This window comes from Mustela lutreola, chromosome 3 (assembly GCF_030435805.1).
Source record: "Mustela lutreola isolate mMusLut2 chromosome 3, mMusLut2.pri, whole genome shotgun sequence".
Classification (NCBI taxonomy): domain Eukaryota; kingdom Metazoa; phylum Chordata; class Mammalia; order Carnivora; family Mustelidae; genus Mustela; species Mustela lutreola.
In genome coordinates, this window is record NC_081292.1 from 35123605 (window position 1) to 35143662 (window position 20058).

Sequence of the window (20058 nt, forward strand, 5' to 3'; positions counted from 1 at the left end):
CCCTGTATGTAAAACAGATGAAAATAGAGCAGTGGACCTAGCCCAGGGCTCTGCCCCTGATGGAGGTTCTCTTGCCCAACCCTTTTTTACCTTAGGCAATGCAGAACAGATTTTGAATTGGAGTGTAATAGTCTACTGAGTACCATCATTTGCCTAGTCATTTTTCTCCTACTAAGTGGGCAGTTATGCTTGTTGTCGTAGTAATTCCTCCTCTCTGCCCTTCCACCCTTCTGTTACCTATGATATTCTGGTTTATTGGACCTTGTCTTGTTCCACAACGAGTTTGTACTTTTCCCCCCCTTCTTATTTAAATATATTTTCTAGGGAGTGACATGGAGCTGGACTTGCTAGCAGCAGCTGAAACAGAAAGTGACAGTGAAAGTAACCATAGCAACCAAGATAATGCTAGTGGGCGTAGAAGTGTTGTTACTGCAGCAACTGCGGGCTCAGAAGCAGGTACGTTCCCTTATTTATATCCAGCTTTCTTGCTTATACTAAGGCTATGTGTATACTCAGCATGAATTGGTTAAACTATACTCCTTATGATTTGCACAAGAGTGGGTCTTTTTTGTGACTTAATCCTTTTTCCCTGTGGATATTAGTGAGGAAGATATTTTAATAACTTTTTTTTTCTTTTCTCATTTTTAAGAATTGATTAGTTTTAAGGTTCATTTAGAACAGTTGTTTTGTAATTAAACTATCTTAATGAGTTTTGTAGACTATTAAGACTATAGCCTGGTGTTCTGTTTAATATATGTTTATTTTCCTGAATAAGGGAGTACACTGTAGTTTTAAATATCAACAAACTGACAACGGTTTCGGTTTTAAAAATAAAAAATTTAGGTGCGAGCAGTGTTCCTGCCTTCTTTTCTGAAGATGATTCACAATCAAATGACTCAAGTGATTCTGATAGCAGCAGTAGTCAGAGTGACGACATAGAACAGGAGACCTTTATGCTTGATGAGCCATTAGAGAGAACCACAAATAGCTCCCACGCCAATGGTGCTGCTCAAGCTCCCCGGTCCATGCAGTGGGCTGTCCGTAACACCCAACATCAGCGGGCAGCCAGCACAGCCCCTTCCAGCACATCCACACCAGCAGGCAAGTTGGAAGACTTCGTATTCTTGAAAGACTTAAATAGGTTTTTAAAATTACGTATGTTTATCTAGCCCAGTTAAGTAGTTTCATAATAGTTCTTCATTGTTTTGCTGGGTTCAAGTACAAAAAGTATTTACATATGCTTATATCAAGATTTCTCAGTGTCCATACCATTGCTACTTTGGGCTGAATAATCCTTTATTTGTGATTGCGCATTGTAGTATGTTTAGCAGTATCGTTGACCTCTATGCACCAGATGCCAGTAGCAACACCACCCCCTACGCCCCCTTGTGACAACCAAAAATGCCTGTAGATGTCAAATGTCCCCTGTTTGGGGACAGCAGGGAATAGCAGAATTGTCTCTGGTTGAGAACATTATAGTAATTCTTGTCCCCCTCATCATCGCCCTCCCTAATTTAGTGTGGTTTAAGAAAAAGTTTTTTGTTCAGTTGCCACATTTGCCAGTGCAGTTGATCTTTTAGCTTATTTAAATGTATACAGTGCTAGAAAAACACAATTAGCATCTGACAGCTTGTTGTGGTTGTCCTTTTTTTCTTTATAGCAAGTTCAGCGGGTTTGATTTATATTGATCCTTCAAATTTACGCCGGAGTGGTACCATCAGCACGAGTGCTGCAGCTGCGGCAGCTGCTTTGGAAGCTAGCAATGCCAGCAGCTACTTAACATCTGCAAGCAGTTTAGCCAGGGCTTACAGCATTGTTATAAGACAAATCTCGGACTTGATGGGCCTTATTCCTAAGTATAATCACCTAGTGTACTCTCAGATTCCAGCAGCTGTGAAATTGACTTACCAAGATGCAGTAAACTTACAGGTATGAAAACATTGAAAAGTTACTCATTCAAATAAATATTTTGGCTGATCATTTATGAGAATTCCAGTATAATGGGAATTAATGTTACAAATATTCAAGTGTTTACATAATACTAGTGTATCAAATTTAACTTTATTTGGATAGTTTTAACTATTTTAGTTTGGTCTTCATAGAACTATGTAGAAGAAAAGCTTATTCCCACTTGGAACTGGATGGTCAGTATTATGGATTCTACTGAAGCTCAATTACGTTATGGTTCTGCATTAGCATCTGCTGGTGATCCGGGGCATCCAAATCATCCTCTTCACGCTTCTCAGAATTCAGCTCGAAGAGAGAGGATGACTGCACGAGAAGAGGCTAGTTTACGAACCCTGGAAGGCAGACGGTATGAAATGCTTCATATATGCTTGTATGTTTAGACAGAACCCTTACGTGTGTCCTAGAAAGCTAGAGCTTTTAGATTGCTGTTACATAAGACTTCTGTCTGTTTTGTTTGAAGGAGGGAGATACCTTGTGTTAGTTGTTTTTAAATTGTTGTGTAGTTGAAGCAAAATAAGTTAGGTCTAATCCAAGCTAATTTTAAAAAATTCATTGGGATTGTAGAAATCTGATGCTGAATACTTCTCATTTTGAAGTAGTTGATCTACATCCTTGTATCCTTTGACCATGGTGGAATATGAATGTACGTTGTACTTGGGAAGAGGAGAGAGTATGCAGTTACCAAAGATGCTCTTTGATTCCTTCAAATGTTTTTTTCTACATCTGCCAGTTTGTTGAAGTGTATTTAAGTATATTTGTGTATTTGGTATTTTTTTAAGGTTTTACTTATTTATTTTAGATAGGGTGAGCACATGCAAGAGAGTTGAGTGGGGGCAGAGGGAGAGAATCTTGAAGCAGACCCCTTCTGAGCAGAGTCTGGTACAGGGCTTGATCTCATGACCTTGAGATCATGACCTGAGCCAAAATCAGGAGTCAGACGTTTAACCAGTTGAGCCACCCAGGTGCTCCTGTATTTGTTTTCTGTTTAGTTATAAAATGAACTTTTTCAGGGCTAGGAATTAGCCCAAAATTGAATACTAGAGTCATGAGGCAGTGCCATATAGTGAAAGTACCCCATACCCAAAGTCACCATCCTAGGATTTGGTTCTATTTTTGGCTTAGGCAAAACAACCTTGCTATTTATATTTAGGGAGGAAGACAAGGGGCTTAGGAGACTGCTTAGGAACCTTAACAAGATATGGTTGGAGTCTACAGTTGAAAAGTAACAGTTATTTAGGACAAGTGAAGGCCAGGAAGGTAGAGAGAGAGAGAAGCACTGAAATCATAACAGAATTACAGCCTTGCTGAAGGGTGGAGCAGGAGGAGGCAAAATTTACATGTAGACTTTGATTCTGAATAAACTAATAGGAAATTTAAGAGAAAAATCTAGAGGAGTATAGAATGGACATACTTGATTTACTGAGAACTGGGAGAGGATTTGGTGGAAACATCTAGAGTACAAAACTGAATGCTTGGCAGAGAGATCTGGACTACTTGGGAGGCCTGGCCTCTGCTTTCTTGTCCTGGGAAGGCTGCTCCACAAAAAGATACAAACATTGTCTTTGTTAGGCAAGTTCCTCCCTGAAGAATAGAGTTCTGATAATAGATCTTGATTGGGAACAGGGGTCTCCCTTTATTTTACTGTAGCTCTCATTCTAATAGAATACCCTTATTGAGAAAGAATTCACATACTGCACAGTTCACCCATTTAAGTGTACAGTTCCATACTTGTGAGTATAGTCAGAGCTATGCAGCCATCATCACAATTAACTTTGGGATATTTTTTATCATCTCCACGAGAATACTGGTAGTCACCTTCAATTTTCCTCTACCTTCCCACCCGAAGCAACCACCGATCTACACTCTTCCTCTGTAGCATTGCCTATTCGGGACATTTCATATAGGGAATCATACAGTATGGTATTCTGTGCCTGGTTTCTTTTACCTAGCATGATGGTTTTAAGGTTCGTCCAGGTTTAGCATTATCAGTCAATACATTACTTCCTAGTAATATTTCATTGTATGGATGTGCCACATTTTTTTTTATCCATAAGTTGGGTTTTTCAACCCTTTTGGCTCTTGTGAATAAAGCAGCTGTGAATATTTGTTTACAGGTTTTTGTATAGACATGTTTTCAGTTACCTTGAGTAAATACCTAACGGTGGAATTGTTAGATCATACGGTAATTCTGTCAACCATTTGAGGAGCTGCCAGAGTTTCCTAGAGTGGTTGCGCTATTTTACATTCCCAATAGCAGTGTATGAGGTTTCTAATTTCTCTGTCTCGTGGCTAACTCTTGTTACTAACTTTTTTCTTGTAGCCATCCTAGTGGTTATGAAGTGGTAGGTCATTGTGGTTTCGATTTGCGTTTCCATAATGGCTAAATAAATGATGAGCATTGTTTCACGGTCTTATTGGTCATTCGTATATCTTTTTTGGGGAGACATCTGTTTAGATTCTTTGCCCATTTTTTAATTGGCTTGTCTTTTTTTTTACTGAGTTGTATGAGTTGCTTATATTTTCTGAATATAAGTTCCTTATCAGATTCATGACTTTCAGAAATTTTGTCCCATCCTATGTGTGTTTTCATTTTTTTGATGGTGTCCTTTGAACATAAGTTTTTAATTTTGATAAAATCTCAACGCTGTGTGTGTTTTCTTGTTGCTTGTGTCTTAGTGTCATGTTAGGCAGTAGTTCTCAGCATGTAATTCCCCAGAATAGCAACATCAACATCACCTAGGAGCTTGTTAGAAATAACAAAATTTGGGGGCCCTGCTCCAAATCTACTAAATTTTCTGGAGATGGGGCCACAGTCTGTCTCAACAAGTCCTCCAGGAGATTTTGATAAGATCCTGAAGTTCAAGAACCATTGTCTTTCGGGAAGAAACTCCTTTTCCTTCCAAAGGACATGAGAAATCCTTTCCTGAATAAAAGCGCAGGATAGTGCGACATCTGAGTGGCTCAGTCAGTTAAGTGTTTGACTCTTAATTTTAGCTCAGGTCTTGATCTCGGGGTCCTGAGAGTCCTATGTTGGGCTCTGAGCTTAGCAGGGAGTCTGCTTGGCTTCTTTCTCTCCCTCTGCTCACCACCCCCTAGCGTCCCCCCTCTAAAATAAATAAATCTTAAAAAAACAAAACAACAACAAAAAAAGAGGACCACGTATGGTTAATGAGTTTTGATTTATGGATACCCTTAGTTCCTAATTTTAAATATTTATGATGGTGGTAAGTTTCACATTTGTTTCTTTTTAAAAAAGATTTTAATTTCTTTATCCTCCTACAGACGTGCCACATTGCTTAGCGCCCGTCAAGGAATGATGTCTGCCCGAGGGGACTTCCTAAATTACGCTCTGTCTTTAATGCGGTCTCATAATGATGAGCATTCTGATGTTCTTCCAGTTTTGGATGTTTGCTCACTGAAGCATGTGGCATATGTTTTTCAAGCCCTTATATATTGGATTAAAGCAATGAATCAGCAAACAACATTGGATACGCCTCAACTGGAACGCAAAAGGTACCCATACTTGCCATGAGGTTGGTTTAGGAAATACTTAATTGCTAAAAATGGTCTCTATCAGTTTTGTTCGATTTTTGGAGTGAGGAGAACAGTGTTGCAAAAGAGAAATAGTACAGGAACATTTCATGTGGGAAAGAGGGCTGAGTATCCATAGCTGCTACTCATTTGAAACAGGAAACCTGAGAATCCACTTAAGCTTTATGTTTGATGTAGTTTGTCATGTTTTCTATTAGAGTTTGTGTAAGTACTCACTATTTCTGACTGTGATTATCCTTTTTCTTTTGAACCTACTTTGTAATTGCTGTACCTTTGGCTGGTCAGTCTACCATTCCCAGAGTCTGAAACTTGATCACAATGTTTGAAATTGACTAGATACTTAACTGACTTCTTCAGTGTTTTTTGCTTATAGTTCCCATCACCTTTGCTCCATACTTCATGTAAAAACTTGTCTTTTTAAAGGACGCGAGAACTCTTGGAACTGGGTATTGATAATGAAGATTCAGAACATGAAAATGATGATGACACCAATCAAAGTTAGTGTACAGAAAATCTGCTAATCTACTTCAAGAAATGGCTGCCTCAGTATTTCCCCTTCAAGCTTTTTAACTTCATTATTTTCTGTCTGGGTGGGAATTTCTCTTTTCTTCTCTATGTCCCATTTCTTGCATTTTCTGTCCATTATCCCTTATATATCCTTGAGTTCTTTGCTTCATAAGTAAGGATGAATTAAAGAAATGTTATGAACTTTTTAACAGTCAATATTTTTTCTATTTTATCTTTGTATCCTTTGTGTTTTAGTCTTATGTTTACCTTTATTTTTAAGTGTGTAAGTACAACATTTTTTAAAAATCTTAAGAGAACCTTTATTAATGCTGATGCAAAATAGGTTTAGTCAAGACAATGAGAAATACCCATTATAACTCTCGAACATTAAAACTCGTAATTATGAGTTAATTCAATAAAAAAATATTCCAAACTGAAGAAATTTTGGGATCTTCTGCAGTCTCTTTGTAGTTTTTAGCTATTATTTCAAGCGGAATTTAAAAATTTTTTGAAGTGGGGTCAAATAGCCTGTCTTCTTCCCTATTTCTTTTTAACAGTTAGAACTCTTATTCAGCCCAGGGAAAGACAGCTGATCTAATTGCTGCTGTTTGAAAACCCAGCCATAGCTCAGTATTTTCATAGCATACTGTACACTGTCCAGTTTTACTCCATTAAGGGGAGAAGGTGGTGTTCTGCTGACTTACTGTTGAGATGAATGAGGCATCCAGGCATTTTTGTCTTGTAGAGAAAGAATTTTTGTAAGCACATGCTCAAATCTCTGCTCCAGACCATCTCTTCCTTTTAGAGTCATTAGTGAGCCATGTCCTGAATAGGCTTAGGAAGCTAGCTCTATTCAGGTTTGACTCCCTCGAGAGAGAAAGATTTGGGAAATGTTTGTCCAGTACAGAAATGGAACACTATTTGTTACTGTTAATACTTTAAGGTTTTTTTTTGTCATGTTAAAGTACACATAATAGAATTTACCATTGTAATCACTTTAAATTGGTAGTATTTTAAATTTTCACCTAAAAATATTATCAGAATTTGGACAGTATTTTTGGGTTTTGGGTGACATTAAAATTTCATGAAGAGGTTACAGGAATTTTGGTTTGAACAGATTGAGATTCTTTTACCCTTCCCTGGTAATTAATACTTTCTAAAAAACAAACACTTTATCTCTTTACGTTTAGGTGCTACTTTGAATGATAAGGATGATGACTCTCTTCCTGCAGAAACTGGTCAAAACCACCCATTTTTCCGACGCTCAGACTCCATGACGTTCCTTGGATGTATACCCCCAAATCCATTTGAAGTGCCTCTGGCTGAAGCCATCCCCTTGGCTGATCAGCCACATCTGTTGCAGGTGATTTAGATAAACTAGTCTTACAAGGTTTCTTTTTAAGTGACTCTATTTTTTTTAAGTGTTCAGTGTAACTAGAATATTTCTGTTAAAATTCCAGCCAAACGCTAGAAAGGAGGATCTTTTTGGCCGTCCAAGTCAGGGTCTTTATTCTTCATCTGCCAGTAGTGGGAAATGCTTAATGGAGGTTACAGTGGATAGAAACTGCCTTGAGGTAAGATAGTAAAAATCTTCACAATACAATATTTGTGATTGAGAACTTGTCCCAGTATCTCGAGTTTTGGAAATGCATTATTCCAGAATATTGTATTGCCTCAAATAATGGAAATATCAGAAATTCCTGCCTTATGACATAATTCCATATTATTTCATAACTCCGTCAGTGTTAACATCCTGCTTTGAGAACTAACTTGTTTTAGGTCAGTGACTTCATCTGTGAAATGGCAGTTTCATTATGTGTTTTGCCTATTTCACAGAGTTGAATGCTGTAATGCTGCTGGAAATTAAATCTTCATATGTGTAATGCATATGTATATATATCGTATATATGAATATCTGTCGTATTGGCTTCAAAGTTTTCTTTTTGGCTGTAGAATATGAATAAAGTAGAATTATTCAACAGGTCATTATTAATATCTACTAGGTGCGGTCTCAATCTTTATAACCATGTTGGATAGAAAGCATTTTTATCCTGATTTTATGGGTAAAAAATTGAGGCTTGCAGAGATGACATTTCTTGTCATTTCTTGTGGGAATGTCTGTTGTTATACAACTAGTTAGATCTAGTTTATAGATAAAAGCCTTATTTGAGAGCCTGAAATTATACAGTCTGTACTATTTCTCAAATAAAAACATAACAAACATTTTTAGGAGCAGAATTTTCTTTATTATCTGAGTGACAAAAGAATGCAATCCTGCAAATACTGAAAATACATGGGGCATTAAAGTAACCACTGGTATTATAAAGAATCCTTTAAAAGTTCTCAGGCTGCTGTGGTAAATGCACAGTGGTGCAGTTTCATTGGTGGTCAGCGAGGGGAATCAGAGAAAAGAAACAGGCTTCATCTTTGTTATTGAAGCACTAGAAAGGAATTACTTAACTTCCATGTAATTTCTGTGGAGTTTTAGTAATTTGAAAAGGAAATCTAGTCAGTGGTTTTTTTTTTTAATGCCTAACTTTTATATGTAAAAATTCATAGGTTCTCCCAACTAAAATGTCTTATGCTGCCAATTTGAAAAATGTAATGAACATGCAAAATCGACAAAAAAAGGAAGGGGAAGAACAGAATGTGGTGCCAGAAGAAGCTGAAAGTTCAAAACCAGGGCCATCTGCTCATGATCTTGCAGCACAATTGAAAAGCAGTTTACTAGCAGAAATAGGACTGACTGAAAGTGAAGGCCCACCTCTTACATCTTTCAGGTATTTGCTAAGTGGAGATAGTTTTTCTGTTACATTACTTTATGGGTATTATAATTCTTGGAAGAATTTTTATTTAGGGATTTTATAATTTTATATCATTTGTATGTAAATAATAGAATTAAATGTTCTCTTATTTCTGTGTGTTCCTGATTTATAATCAGATATTTAAATATTTGCGCTGTCTGGATTTGGGGGGTGACTGTATAGTCATTGATTGATTCGAATTTTCTCTTCACATTACTGAGGAAATTCTAAGGCTCTGTTTTTTTTTTAATGTTCAGTACTGAGTTAAGTATGTCCATGTCAAATTGCCAGTTAACAGTTGTGTTACCAGCAGCTCAACAAAGGAAAACCCTGTGAATGACTATAGAGTTTTGTAGATTCGTGACTCTCACACTTGCTTGGGCTCCTATGCCAGGTTCACAGTTGGTTCTTATTTTGTAAGAAAGAGGTGGGTTCTTTGATTTCCCAATAAAAATTGCTAGTGTACACTGTGGCTCGGTATGACTAATCTCAAATAATTTGTTGAGTACAAATGGTTTACAGAATATCAAACAATTATTTTTGCTTAGGAAACGATATACTATTTTATATACACAGTCCAACAACCATAAAAGGCAAGGAAGAAATGTGGACTAGGGGTGGGGGGCAAGCTTTTTGGAGACAATATGGCCTGAGCTGAGATGGCCAGACCATGTAGAAGCAAACCACTGAAGGAGAGAAGAATTGGAGGTAAGGAGATAAAGTAGAAAGCTGTTACTCTAGCTCAGGCTAGTGGTAAAGGGGCTGAAAAAGAATATTGCCTTTGGGTATGGATAGGAAATTTTGGAAAGAGAAGCTTATGAAGGACTTAATCACTCTGGAGGAACAGGGGAAAGACACATTAAAATTTGTTTCAAGTTTGTGCCATAGGGAAATAGGTGGTACTACTGAAAAAAAGCATGAGGCAGTGTCATTGAAGTGAAGAGGCCATATTCTGTTTTCCTGTGTTGAGTTGGACATGTATGTCATTGACATGGATATATTTAACACAGTGGAAATTTTGGTCTGTTGTGAAAATCTGAACTGGAGAGGGATCTGGGAGACACCCAAATGGAGAAGCATGATGGACTTTAGGGAGAAGAGGTAAAGTTGAAGATGAAGGTAGGCAGCTGGGAGATGTATCCTTATATAAAGGACAGAAGGAATAATGGAATAAAAACGAGAAGTTCTGTGAGGAATGAGAGTTACAGAAAAATTGTGTTAGAGAGGATGTGGTTTGAAAAGATCAAGAAAATTACTGTCATTGACCAAAAATCAAGGAATCTTTATAGTTGGCTTAATTACTTCCCACTCTCCCCTTAAACCTCTTGCAGGCCACAGTGTAGCTTCATGGGAATGGTTATTTCCCACGATATGCTTTTAGGACGTTGGCGCCTTTCTTTGGAACTATTTGGCAGGGTTTTCATGGAAGATGTTGGAGCAGAACCTGGATCGGTATGTATTTTGAGCACTTTTAATTCTGTTCTGCTTCATAAGAACTTATGTCAGAGAATAATTTTGTCATGCCTTTCTTTTTTTTTTTTAAAGATCCTAACTGAATTGGGTGGTTTTGAGGTAAAAGAATCAAAATTCCGTAGAGAAATGGAAAAACTGAGGAACCAACAGTCAAGAGATTTATCACTAGAGGTAAAGGTATTTAGATTTTCTTATACTATACATATAGTGTGCCATTTATTTGAAGTTTCAAAACAAAAAATCTTGTTTAGGGATACGTTTATTATAATGAAAAATTTAATAAATGGTAATCACCATATTTAGAGTAGTGGTTATCTCTGGCAGTTGGTTTCCTAACGTCATCTCTTGATCAATGAGTATTTTTAGTTTTTGTTTTTGTTTTTTAAACATTTTTGATGTCCTTTATTCCATTAAGGTTATTATATTCCATTGATGCTCAGATTGTTTCTTTGGCTAGTGGGAGTCCTGAGTCCTCTTTGGCTCCTTGGTCCTTTTGACAGGACTCCAACACTCTCTGATAACTTCTTTGCTTTTTGGTATGTCTCATCTTGTGTATTTCCTGTCACAGATCTTAAATCAACCATTTCTTCAAGAACCCTTGGTTTCTTCTAGTAGGAATATTTTGAGATTATAATCTGGACTTGAGGGTTGCTCATTGCCTACTAAGTCGGTCATGGTTTCTAGGTCTTTTCAATGGATAGAGCTAGGAAATTTTCCTTTAAGAAAAAGAGAAGTGATACACTAAGTACATACTTGATATTTCCAATTCAAATTTAAGATTTAGGATCACCTAATTGTTTTATTTCCACCTCTTAGTCTTTACCTCCCTTCTTCCAAACCATACATCCAACTTTCCAACACTAAGAAAGTTACTCATTTGCTTTTAATCATAGCATATACACAGCAGTCTTAGAATCACAACATCAACATTACCACCCCAAAATGATTATTGAAAATAGCTTAAGATTTATGTGCATTATTTGGCCTTCCAATTAGAGATATAGTCACATTGCTTCAAGTCACTTGAAACAATTTTAATGTGGTTTTGCTACTAATCTGCATACAATCAGGGCCTTTTGTTTAATTTTGCTTTTAACTTTTAGGGATTGCTTTCTCGCCTTTTCTTGGTTTGGTTTTGTCATTAATGTAAAACATCTACAATAATGCAAGGCCAACCCTATAGAAGAAGTTATATTTAGGGAAATCTGGTTTCTTGTCATTAATGTAAAATATCTACAGTAGTGCAAGGACAACTCTACAGAAGAAGTTACATTTAGGGAAATCTGGTTTCTATTTCTGTCTCTTACCATGCGCCTACCTTTCCCCTTCAGGTTTTCTTTTTTCTTTTCTTTTTTTCTTCTTCTTTTTTTTTAATTGTCTTCCTTTTTAAAAAAACTGTAATCATGCATGTGTGTGTATGTATTCATTACCCATCTCTCTCCCCTATTCCTGACCCCGAGTGTGCTCTACATTTTACTCCATCTTGCTTTTCCCAGTTAACAGTATATCCCAGAGGTAAAGCCATTGCTGTGTAGAGCAGTGTTCGCCTTCCTTTTACAGCTGCTTTGTCTTAGTAATGCATTTTATGGTTGTATCACAGGTTTTTTGGTGGTGGTGTTGTGGGGTTTTGTTCTTGTTTTTTTTTGGTTAAAGATTTTATTTATTTGAGAGAGACCGAGATTGCGACAGAGGGCACAGGGTGGGGAGGAGAGGGAGAAGCAGGCTCCCTGCTAAGCAGGATACCCAATGTGGTGCTTACTCCTAGGACCCTGGGATCATGACCTGAGCGGAATGCAAACACTTAACCAAGTGAGCCACCCAGGCACCCCACCAATCTCCTACTGATAGACATTTGGGTTTATTTCTAATCTTTTGCAGTTATGAATAGTGGTGTGTGTTTTTCTTTTTGGCTAGTATGTGTGTCTTTGAGATAGATTCTTAGACATAGAAAGGCATATGTATATATAATTTTGGCAAATACTTCTGCATGGTGGTTCTGTACTTTTGCACTTGCAACATTAATATGCGATACCTCTATAGTTGTGCCAGCAGTTTGTCAAATGTTTAGATTTTTGCCAATCTGTTAGGTAAGAAATGGCGTTCCGTGTAGTTTGAATTTGCATTTCTTATATTATGAGCAAAGTTAAAGATTGTTTCATATATTTATTACTTTTCTATGAACTGTTATATCTTGCCCATTTTCTTCTGTTGTTTTTTTCCTCAACTTTTTAAGGTTCTTTAGAAGCACATTATCTTACAGTGCTATATGAAGATACAGCTTTGTAACAGAAGACACTCACCATTTTCCCAGCTTGTCATTTTTCTTTTACTTGTCGTTTTCTGTCACGAAAGAAATATATCTGTGTTTTCTAGTATATGCTGAGTTTTTTTGTGTTTGATTTTAAAACACACTTTTTATTTACTTGGAATTATCTTGGTATATTCCAAAACTGAACAAATGGCTGTTTTCCAACAGACTTACTAAGAAAATGTTAGATTGAGTTACATTCCATTATCCAGATTTAATGCAAGACATTTTTAAATGCTTTAGAATGTTTTTTATTTGGGGCTGGGGGTGGCTCAGTCTATTAAGCGTCCAAATCGTGATTTTGGCACAGGTCATGATCTCAGGTTCATGAGATTTGAGCCCTGTGCGATACTGAGCCCAGTGCAGAGCCTGCTTAAGATGGTCTGTCTCCATCTGAACCCGCCCACGCCCCCATGTTCACTTTCCTTCTCTCTCTCTCTCTCTCTCAAAAAAAAAAAAGTTTTAAATTTGGAATATAAGCTCCCAAGAACCCAGATTATTTTGTAGTTAAACTCTCAACAAGAAACTAAAATTACAGTTTCATATTTTATACAAAAATTTCAAGGCAGTTTCTAATACTGACTTTACTACTTTTTTGGTGCATTTTAATAGGTTGATCGGGATCGAGATCTTCTCATTCAGCAGACCATGAGGCAGCTAAACAATCACTTTGGTCGAAGATGTGCTACCACACCAATGGCTGTACACAGAGTAAAAGTCACATTTAAGGATGAGCCAGGAGAGGGCAGTGGTGTAGCACGAAGTTTTTATACAGCCATTGCACAAGCATTTTTGTCAAATGAAAAACTACCAAATTTAGATTGTATCCAAAATGCTAACAAAGGCACTCATACAAGTAAGTGTATCTACAGATAACAAGCATCATAAAAATTATTTCAATGGATGAAATTGGTAAAGGGGATTGAGAGGAGAAAACAGATTCTTCTTTCATTAAAACAACTATAATTATAGTTGTATATTTATAATGGGAGAACTTTTAGTGTCAATATGCATTTTTATACAATTTTTTTCTAGATTAATGATTTACTCTTGTTTAAACTACTCTAATGAACAGTTCATCACTGCTCTTTTACTGCCCCACTTATTTTCATAAATGTGACTGCAGTAGTGAGTTTCTCATCTCAGTTGTTACATGTTTGGAGAGTGGGAAGTTGTAAGCTCTACAGTAATAGAAAAAAATCAGTGAGCACATTACAGATTTCCACCACCCTGTATTTAATTAGCATAGATTGTTAAGAAAATACTGTTCTCTAGAGCAGTGCTATTCAGAGTACAATTTGCAGAGTTGCTACCAGTCCCCAATGAAATAAGGAGCTCGTAAGCAAATGTAGATTGGTTGACTGTATTACTAATTTTACTGTATAATTTAGCAAGACTTTGGTTTTTTTTTGGTAATAAGATTTTCTTTTTAACATCCTGGCTCAAGTTGTACCTCCTTGAGGACCAGTACTTAGGGATTAGGATTATTAGCTAATTTTCAAATTAAAATAAAAAAATCTGTGAAAATTACAAATGCCTTTAAGTAGGTTGTAATTGGGGATTCATGTAAAGTGAGGGCAGGAATTGTCATCGTGTAGGTGGATAATTCAGGCGGAGGGAATTACTAAGGAAATCCTTTATTTTACCTAGGCTTTAGTGATACTGTATTGAGGTTCTGTAAACTGCCATCATAGAGGCTGAATGAGCTCCAAGAAAGATTGAGGATAAAACAAAAAGAAAAAAAAAGAAAGAAAGAAAGATTGAGGATGAAAAGATGTGTGGAGTACTCCAGCCTTTCATCATTAGTTTTACCATTTGACTTTCTTATAATAAAAAGAAATTGGCAGATGTGAATGAGGGAACCTGGGAAGTTGTAACATTTCAGAATAAACTTTTCTGCATTCTCTTTAGGAAACCAGACTTTGGTTTCCGTTGGCTTATTATGCTCAACGTTTTGAAAATAGTAATAGCTAATGTTTTAGGTGTCTATAAATGCTTAATGCCCAAAACTAAGAATAAAGAAAAGAGATAGGACTCTAAATCACCTAAGAAGTCTCATCATTACTTATGGTGAAACTGACAGCCCCAGTTGCTACATATTATTTCACAATTGTGACATAATTCATGACTGAGTGAATACTTACTATGCCGGGTACATTCTATACAGTTAACCCCCAACCTTCAAACCAGAGAATCAGAGAAAGGCACTAACAAAAATGCTAAGTGAGATAACCTTCACCTGTTAAGTTCTTATATTTGTCTTATGTCCTCCCATTGACTTTCAAAGTTAAAGTAGTTGCATTTACATGTATCTAAATAAAGTGTGTTTCACATTTTCTTCCAGGTTTAATGCAGAGATTAAGGAACAGAGGAGAGAGGGATCGGGAAAGGGAGAGAGAAAGGGAAATGAGAAGGAGTAGTGGCTTGCGAGCAGGTTCTCGGAGAGATCGAGATAGGTGAGATCATTTTGTAATACCACCTACTACCATTTTGAATGAAATTGGAGCTGGCCTGTAATAGGAGGGTCTCAATTATGTACTATTTTTTAGAAAAAGTTTTAACATTTGGGTAAATAAACTGTACTATTATTAAAATATTTTGCTTTTAAAACCCTGAAAATCATTCTTTCCCCAGTTTGTCTTAAAATTTTATTTGTGGAAATTGTGTTATATTTAAACCTCTTAATTTTTCTCCTGTTAGGGTGGGTGGCATTTTACTTTGGACTAAAATTTCTAGGAAGTGTGGGTGAATTTTTGATTTCTGGTATTTTATGGGCTTGCTCCCTTAGAATCTTAGGATCAAATTGAACTATGCATTGCAAAGTTACAGATTTTGAAGTAACAGTATCTAGAAAATCTTTATTTTCCAACCATCATCCATTAGGCATTCCACCACCTTAATCCCAGAGGGAACTACCTATATGTTCTGGTTTTTCATCTTTGTTACCAGTGGTGCTGATGTTTTTTGCAGACAAGGGAAATAAGATATAATAGCTTTGTTGTTCTTACAGAGACTTCAGAAGGCAGCTTTCCATTGATACTAGGCCCTTCCGACCAGCCTCTGAAGGGAATCCTAGTGATGATCCTGATCCTCTGCCGGCACATCGTCAGGCGCTTGGAGAGAGACTTTATCCTCGTGTACAAGCAATGCAGCCAGTATGTATGGTGCACTCGGCTTCCTCATAACTGACTCTGCCGTTTTTGTTTTTTTAATTAAAGTTAGCATTGTAAAAATGTTAGCTACTTTCAAGTCATGTGGTTGAGGACTATAGTTAAAAGAAAGCTTAAGAGGGAAAGCAGCAAAATTTGCTGGAGGGTAGCTTGAAGATTTGTGTTTTCTACCTGTGCTAAGTTGGCATTCTACCTAATAAGTCCCTTGTGTGCATAAGTAATTACCTGTGCATTTAATTTGTACTTTTATTTGTACAAATTGTTATTTTGAAACAGACTTTTTAATCTGTTAAATTGTAGCTAGGACATACTGCAAATAATCTACATTATTGCTGTTAAGTATTGCCAGATTTTTATATTGAATGTTCTGTCAAAGGTTTTTTTCCTATATTATGAAACAAACTAGTTGTGTTTGTTTTCCTTTATACATGACTTACATGTATGTTACAGCAAGAGAAAACAGAAAACCAGCTATAGTTCTTTCAGTAAATCCTTAGCCTTAATTATAGTCTTCTTTCTTCTCCCTCTTTCACTTCTTCCCTCCCATTCTTTTCTTCTACCCTACATGAAAGAAAGGTTTCTGGCTCTCTGAGGGGGATAAATGGAAACCGAGTATTTGTATGTTTATTCATAGACAGCAGAAATCTTAAAAGGCTTGTCATACAAATTTTAAACTAGCTTTAACAAGACTTTGAAAGTTCTCTATAATTAAGCTTCCAGTTTAATAAAATACCTTAACTAGTTCAGAAGTTTTTTTCGTTTCCCAAGTGTCTTACATTTTCTTCTTTTGGGGGTGGGGGTGGCTAAAAGATTGTTGATTTAGACAAGAGGTTTCAGAGAGTAAGGGCAACTAACTTTGTTTGTTGTTTACAGGCATTTGCAAGTAAAATCACTGGCATGCTGTTGGAATTATCCCCAGCTCAGCTGCTTCTCCTTCTAGCAAGTGAAGATTCTCTGAGGGCAAGAGTAGATGAAGCCATGGAACTCATTATAGCACATGGACGGTAATGTATATAATTGGGAAGGCATTTCAGTTTAAATATCAACTACTTTATTTTTAGGATGTAGGTGCTACCATATCTTAAAATGTATACTATAAAGTACACAACTTCAAATGGTTTTATAAGAGATGGGCTTAAAATCCGTGAGTGAGACAATTGAGTTTTGCATGTATTAGAAAGTTAGAATTTGGGACGCCTGGGTGGCTCAGTTGGTTAAGCAGCTGCCTTCGGCTCAGGTCATGATCCCAGCGTCCTGGGATCGAGTCCCACATCGGGCTCCTTGCTCCGCAGGGAGCCTGCTTCTCCCTCTGACTCTGCCTTCCACTTTGTCTGCCTGTGCTCGCTCTTGCTCGCTCTCTCTCTGACAAATAAATAAAATCTTTAAAAAAAAAAAAAAAGAAAAGAAAAAAAAGAAAGTTAGAATTTTAGCATTCTGACTTAGGTTCTAAAAATCTTTTATATACCTGATATTTAGAAATAACTTGTAAAAAGTACATCCCAAATTCTCTACCAGAATACCCCTAACGGCAGAGGCCAGAGATCTCAAGGAACTGGGGTGTAATCCCTGAGTTCTTGCCATAAGCGTGAAGTTTCTTTTAGAGCTCCTGACTTATCTTAAAAATTCACGCAAATTTTTGCTTTCTGTTGTGTAGTATATTTGTTTTAATATAAAACTTAAAAATATCTAATAGTTAAATTACTCTTTTTCCAAGGTGACAAAGTAAAGGTGACATCAGGAAGATAGGCCAAACTTATCTGTGCCTTCTATCCTGAGACTACTCTTATATGCAGTTTGAGGCTTTTTAGATGCAAATTTCTGTCTTCCCAGTCATGATCTTGCACAGGAACTTAGATTGGATATAGTCGTAGAAATGGATAAATGGGTAGGCTAAGCACTGAAATGTAACAGCCACTTACCTATTTCACAGCCTTTGAACATCCAAGTCAAAAGACTATTGCTAGAGGTTTATTTCTTTATTGGTAATTACTGTTTTTCTTCTCTGGGCTTTTATGTACTATTTCTTCATTCCTTTTCCCTGTCTCTGGATGTAATCAGCACCGATAGAGCTCAACCCACTATAGAAAAGGTTACAAGGAATGTCCATTTGGGAAAAAACCTTTATATGTGAGGATTGCCAATTTAGTACTTTCTGTTGAATGCAAATAATGTGTAATTTTGATTCCTTTCAGCTGGCTATGTAAAGTGTACTGTGAATTTGTATTGTAGAATAATTAAACACACTAAAAAATTTGATTCCTGTTGCAATTGCTTTTTGAACATTTTCTGTTCTTTTATAATGCTACCTGTGAGCTTAAGCTTCAGTACCCCTATGAAGCTGCATTATTTTGTTGTAAATCAGATAGCCCTTAGCTCATTATCTTGAATCACACATATAGTACCTAATTTTTTTTGTTACATAGTATTGACTTCTCTGTTCCTATAATTGCACTGACTAGTATGTGTCTTGGATATTTTTTAAAGCCTTTAATAAATGTATTTATAAATCTTTATAAATTCAAATGCATGTTTCTCTACACTAAATTCTAGAAGCCTCAATTATCTGGGGTGTAAAAGGTTTTTGATTTGTTTTTAGGGAAAATGGAGCTGATAGTATCCTGGATCTTGGATTATTAGACTCCTCAGAAAAGGTACAGGTAAGAGATGTTCTGTACATGAGCTAATAAACAGCACTTGGAACTCCCAATTTAGCACAGCCTGAATTAAGCTTTAATTTTAGAGATGTCATGAATTTCTTAGTGCTTAACTCAAGGAAGAAGTGAGTGCAAAGATGCAGAGAAAATGAGACCTGTGGAGAGGCAGTAAGGAAGGCTTTTTTAGTTCCCCAAACACTTCAGTGCCAGTCATGGTAGAGCAGACCCAATACAATCTTACCTCTTTTACTGATTACAACTAAAAACTGAACAAAATGTGAAAGGAACTGCCTGAGTATTCTGAAAAGTAGATAGTAGCACACAGACGATAGAAGGCGGTCAAATTGATTAACAGGTAGCATGGCATTGTTTTAGGGTAGAGAGGAAAGCTGATCTCTTTAACTCCAGTCTTAGCTGGAAAATAGAGAAGGCTTTGAGAACTGAGCTGTAGTATTGTCCAGGTCCCACACTATCTATGGTGCAAATGCAGGGCAGACCCAAAAAATAAAAGGCTTTGAAAATCTGTTTTTGGAACCATTGTGCACAGATGGTGACACTTCCAATCTGAATCTAACCATAGTGATTGCCTGCTAAACCCCAAAACATCAACATTCTCCCTATCATTTTAATAAGACCCAGAGTTCACACTTAATATTCAAAAGGCCAGGATACACTCCAAAATTACTCAATATACAAAGAACCAGACAAGACCCACTAGTTCTCCTGGGAAAAGAACCAGTAGATGCTAACTTTAAGATGACCTACTTGTTGGAATTATCAAAGACTTTATCTCATATTCTAGGAGATGGGGGTATCTTTATCTGATAGAATAGGAGATAAAGTTAAGCACTAGTGAACTGAATGAAAGAGGTTCATAGCAGAGAAATAGAAACTGTAAAAGAGAACCAAGGGAAAAGCTTAGAATTAGAAGTACAACGTCTAGGGATGCCTGGGTGGCTAAGCTTTTGGCTTTAGGTCATGGTCCCAGAGCCCTGGGATCAACTCCTGCACTGGGCTCCCTGCTCAGCAAGGAGCCTGCTTCCCCTGCTGCATGCTCTCTCTCTCCCTCAAATAAATAAATAAAATCTTTAAGAAAAATGTTACAAAAGTACAACTTTTCTAAAAGAAAAAAATTCAGTAGATAGGTCAGTAGCTCAATGAAGAGGATAGGAAAGTGTCAGTTTGAAGACAGAAATTATCTAAAGAACAGAGAGAAGATTTTGAACAAAGGAACTTCAGGAATCTGTGGGACCATAATGAAAAATCAGACATCCGTGTCATTGAAAGCACTTGGAAGACTAGTACAGGAGAATATTTGAAGAAATAGCAGCCGAGAACTTCCCACATTTGGTACCAAGATTTATAGATTCAAGGTGGTCAATGAACCCTAAATAGAAAAACTATGTCTATATGTATTATAATTGAGCTGCTGTAAAACTAAGCAAAGAACAGTGCTTTACATATAGAGAAACTGTGATTTGAAAGACAGTGGATTTCTCATCAGAAAGGTATGAGCCAGAAGACAGTGGTTCATCATTCTTATATCCAGCAAAAGTATCTTTAAGGAATTAGGGTGAAAGAAGCTACCAGTTTCATTAGTGACTTTAAATGGACAGAGAATT

At 36.7% G+C, this 20058-nt stretch overlaps 1 protein-coding gene across 6 annotated transcripts in view; it reads left to right on the forward strand.

Annotated features, from left to right (window-relative positions):
• Positions 1 to 20058, forward strand: part of UBR5 (ubiquitin protein ligase E3 component n-recognin 5) — a 132653-nt gene that overhangs the window by 102463 nt on the left and 10132 nt on the right. For 3 of the 6 annotated variants that reach the window (XM_059165883.1, XM_059165887.1, XM_059165886.1), the window contains exons 37-52: positions 325 to 456; positions 844 to 1105; positions 1665 to 1929; positions 2103 to 2314; positions 5251 to 5481; positions 5944 to 6017; positions 7218 to 7390; positions 7488 to 7601; positions 8587 to 8807; positions 10163 to 10283; positions 10377 to 10481; positions 13225 to 13468; positions 14957 to 15068; positions 15623 to 15767; positions 16656 to 16786; positions 18379 to 18439. In XM_059165883.1, coding sequence (XP_059021866.1) covers positions 325 to 456; positions 844 to 1105; positions 1665 to 1929; positions 2103 to 2314; positions 5251 to 5481; positions 5944 to 6017; positions 7218 to 7390; positions 7488 to 7601; positions 8587 to 8807; positions 10163 to 10283; positions 10377 to 10481; positions 13225 to 13468; positions 14957 to 15068; positions 15623 to 15767; positions 16656 to 16786; positions 18379 to 18439 — 2603 coding nt within the window. The remainder of the gene's footprint in view (positions 1 to 324; positions 457 to 843; positions 1106 to 1664; positions 1930 to 2102; positions 2315 to 5250; positions 5482 to 5943; positions 6018 to 7217; positions 7391 to 7487; positions 7602 to 8586; positions 8808 to 10162; positions 10284 to 10376; positions 10482 to 13224; positions 13469 to 14956; positions 15069 to 15622; positions 15768 to 16655; positions 16787 to 18378; positions 18440 to 20058) is intronic. The other 3 variants (XM_059165884.1, XM_059165888.1, XM_059165885.1) reach the window with 2 other exon arrangements.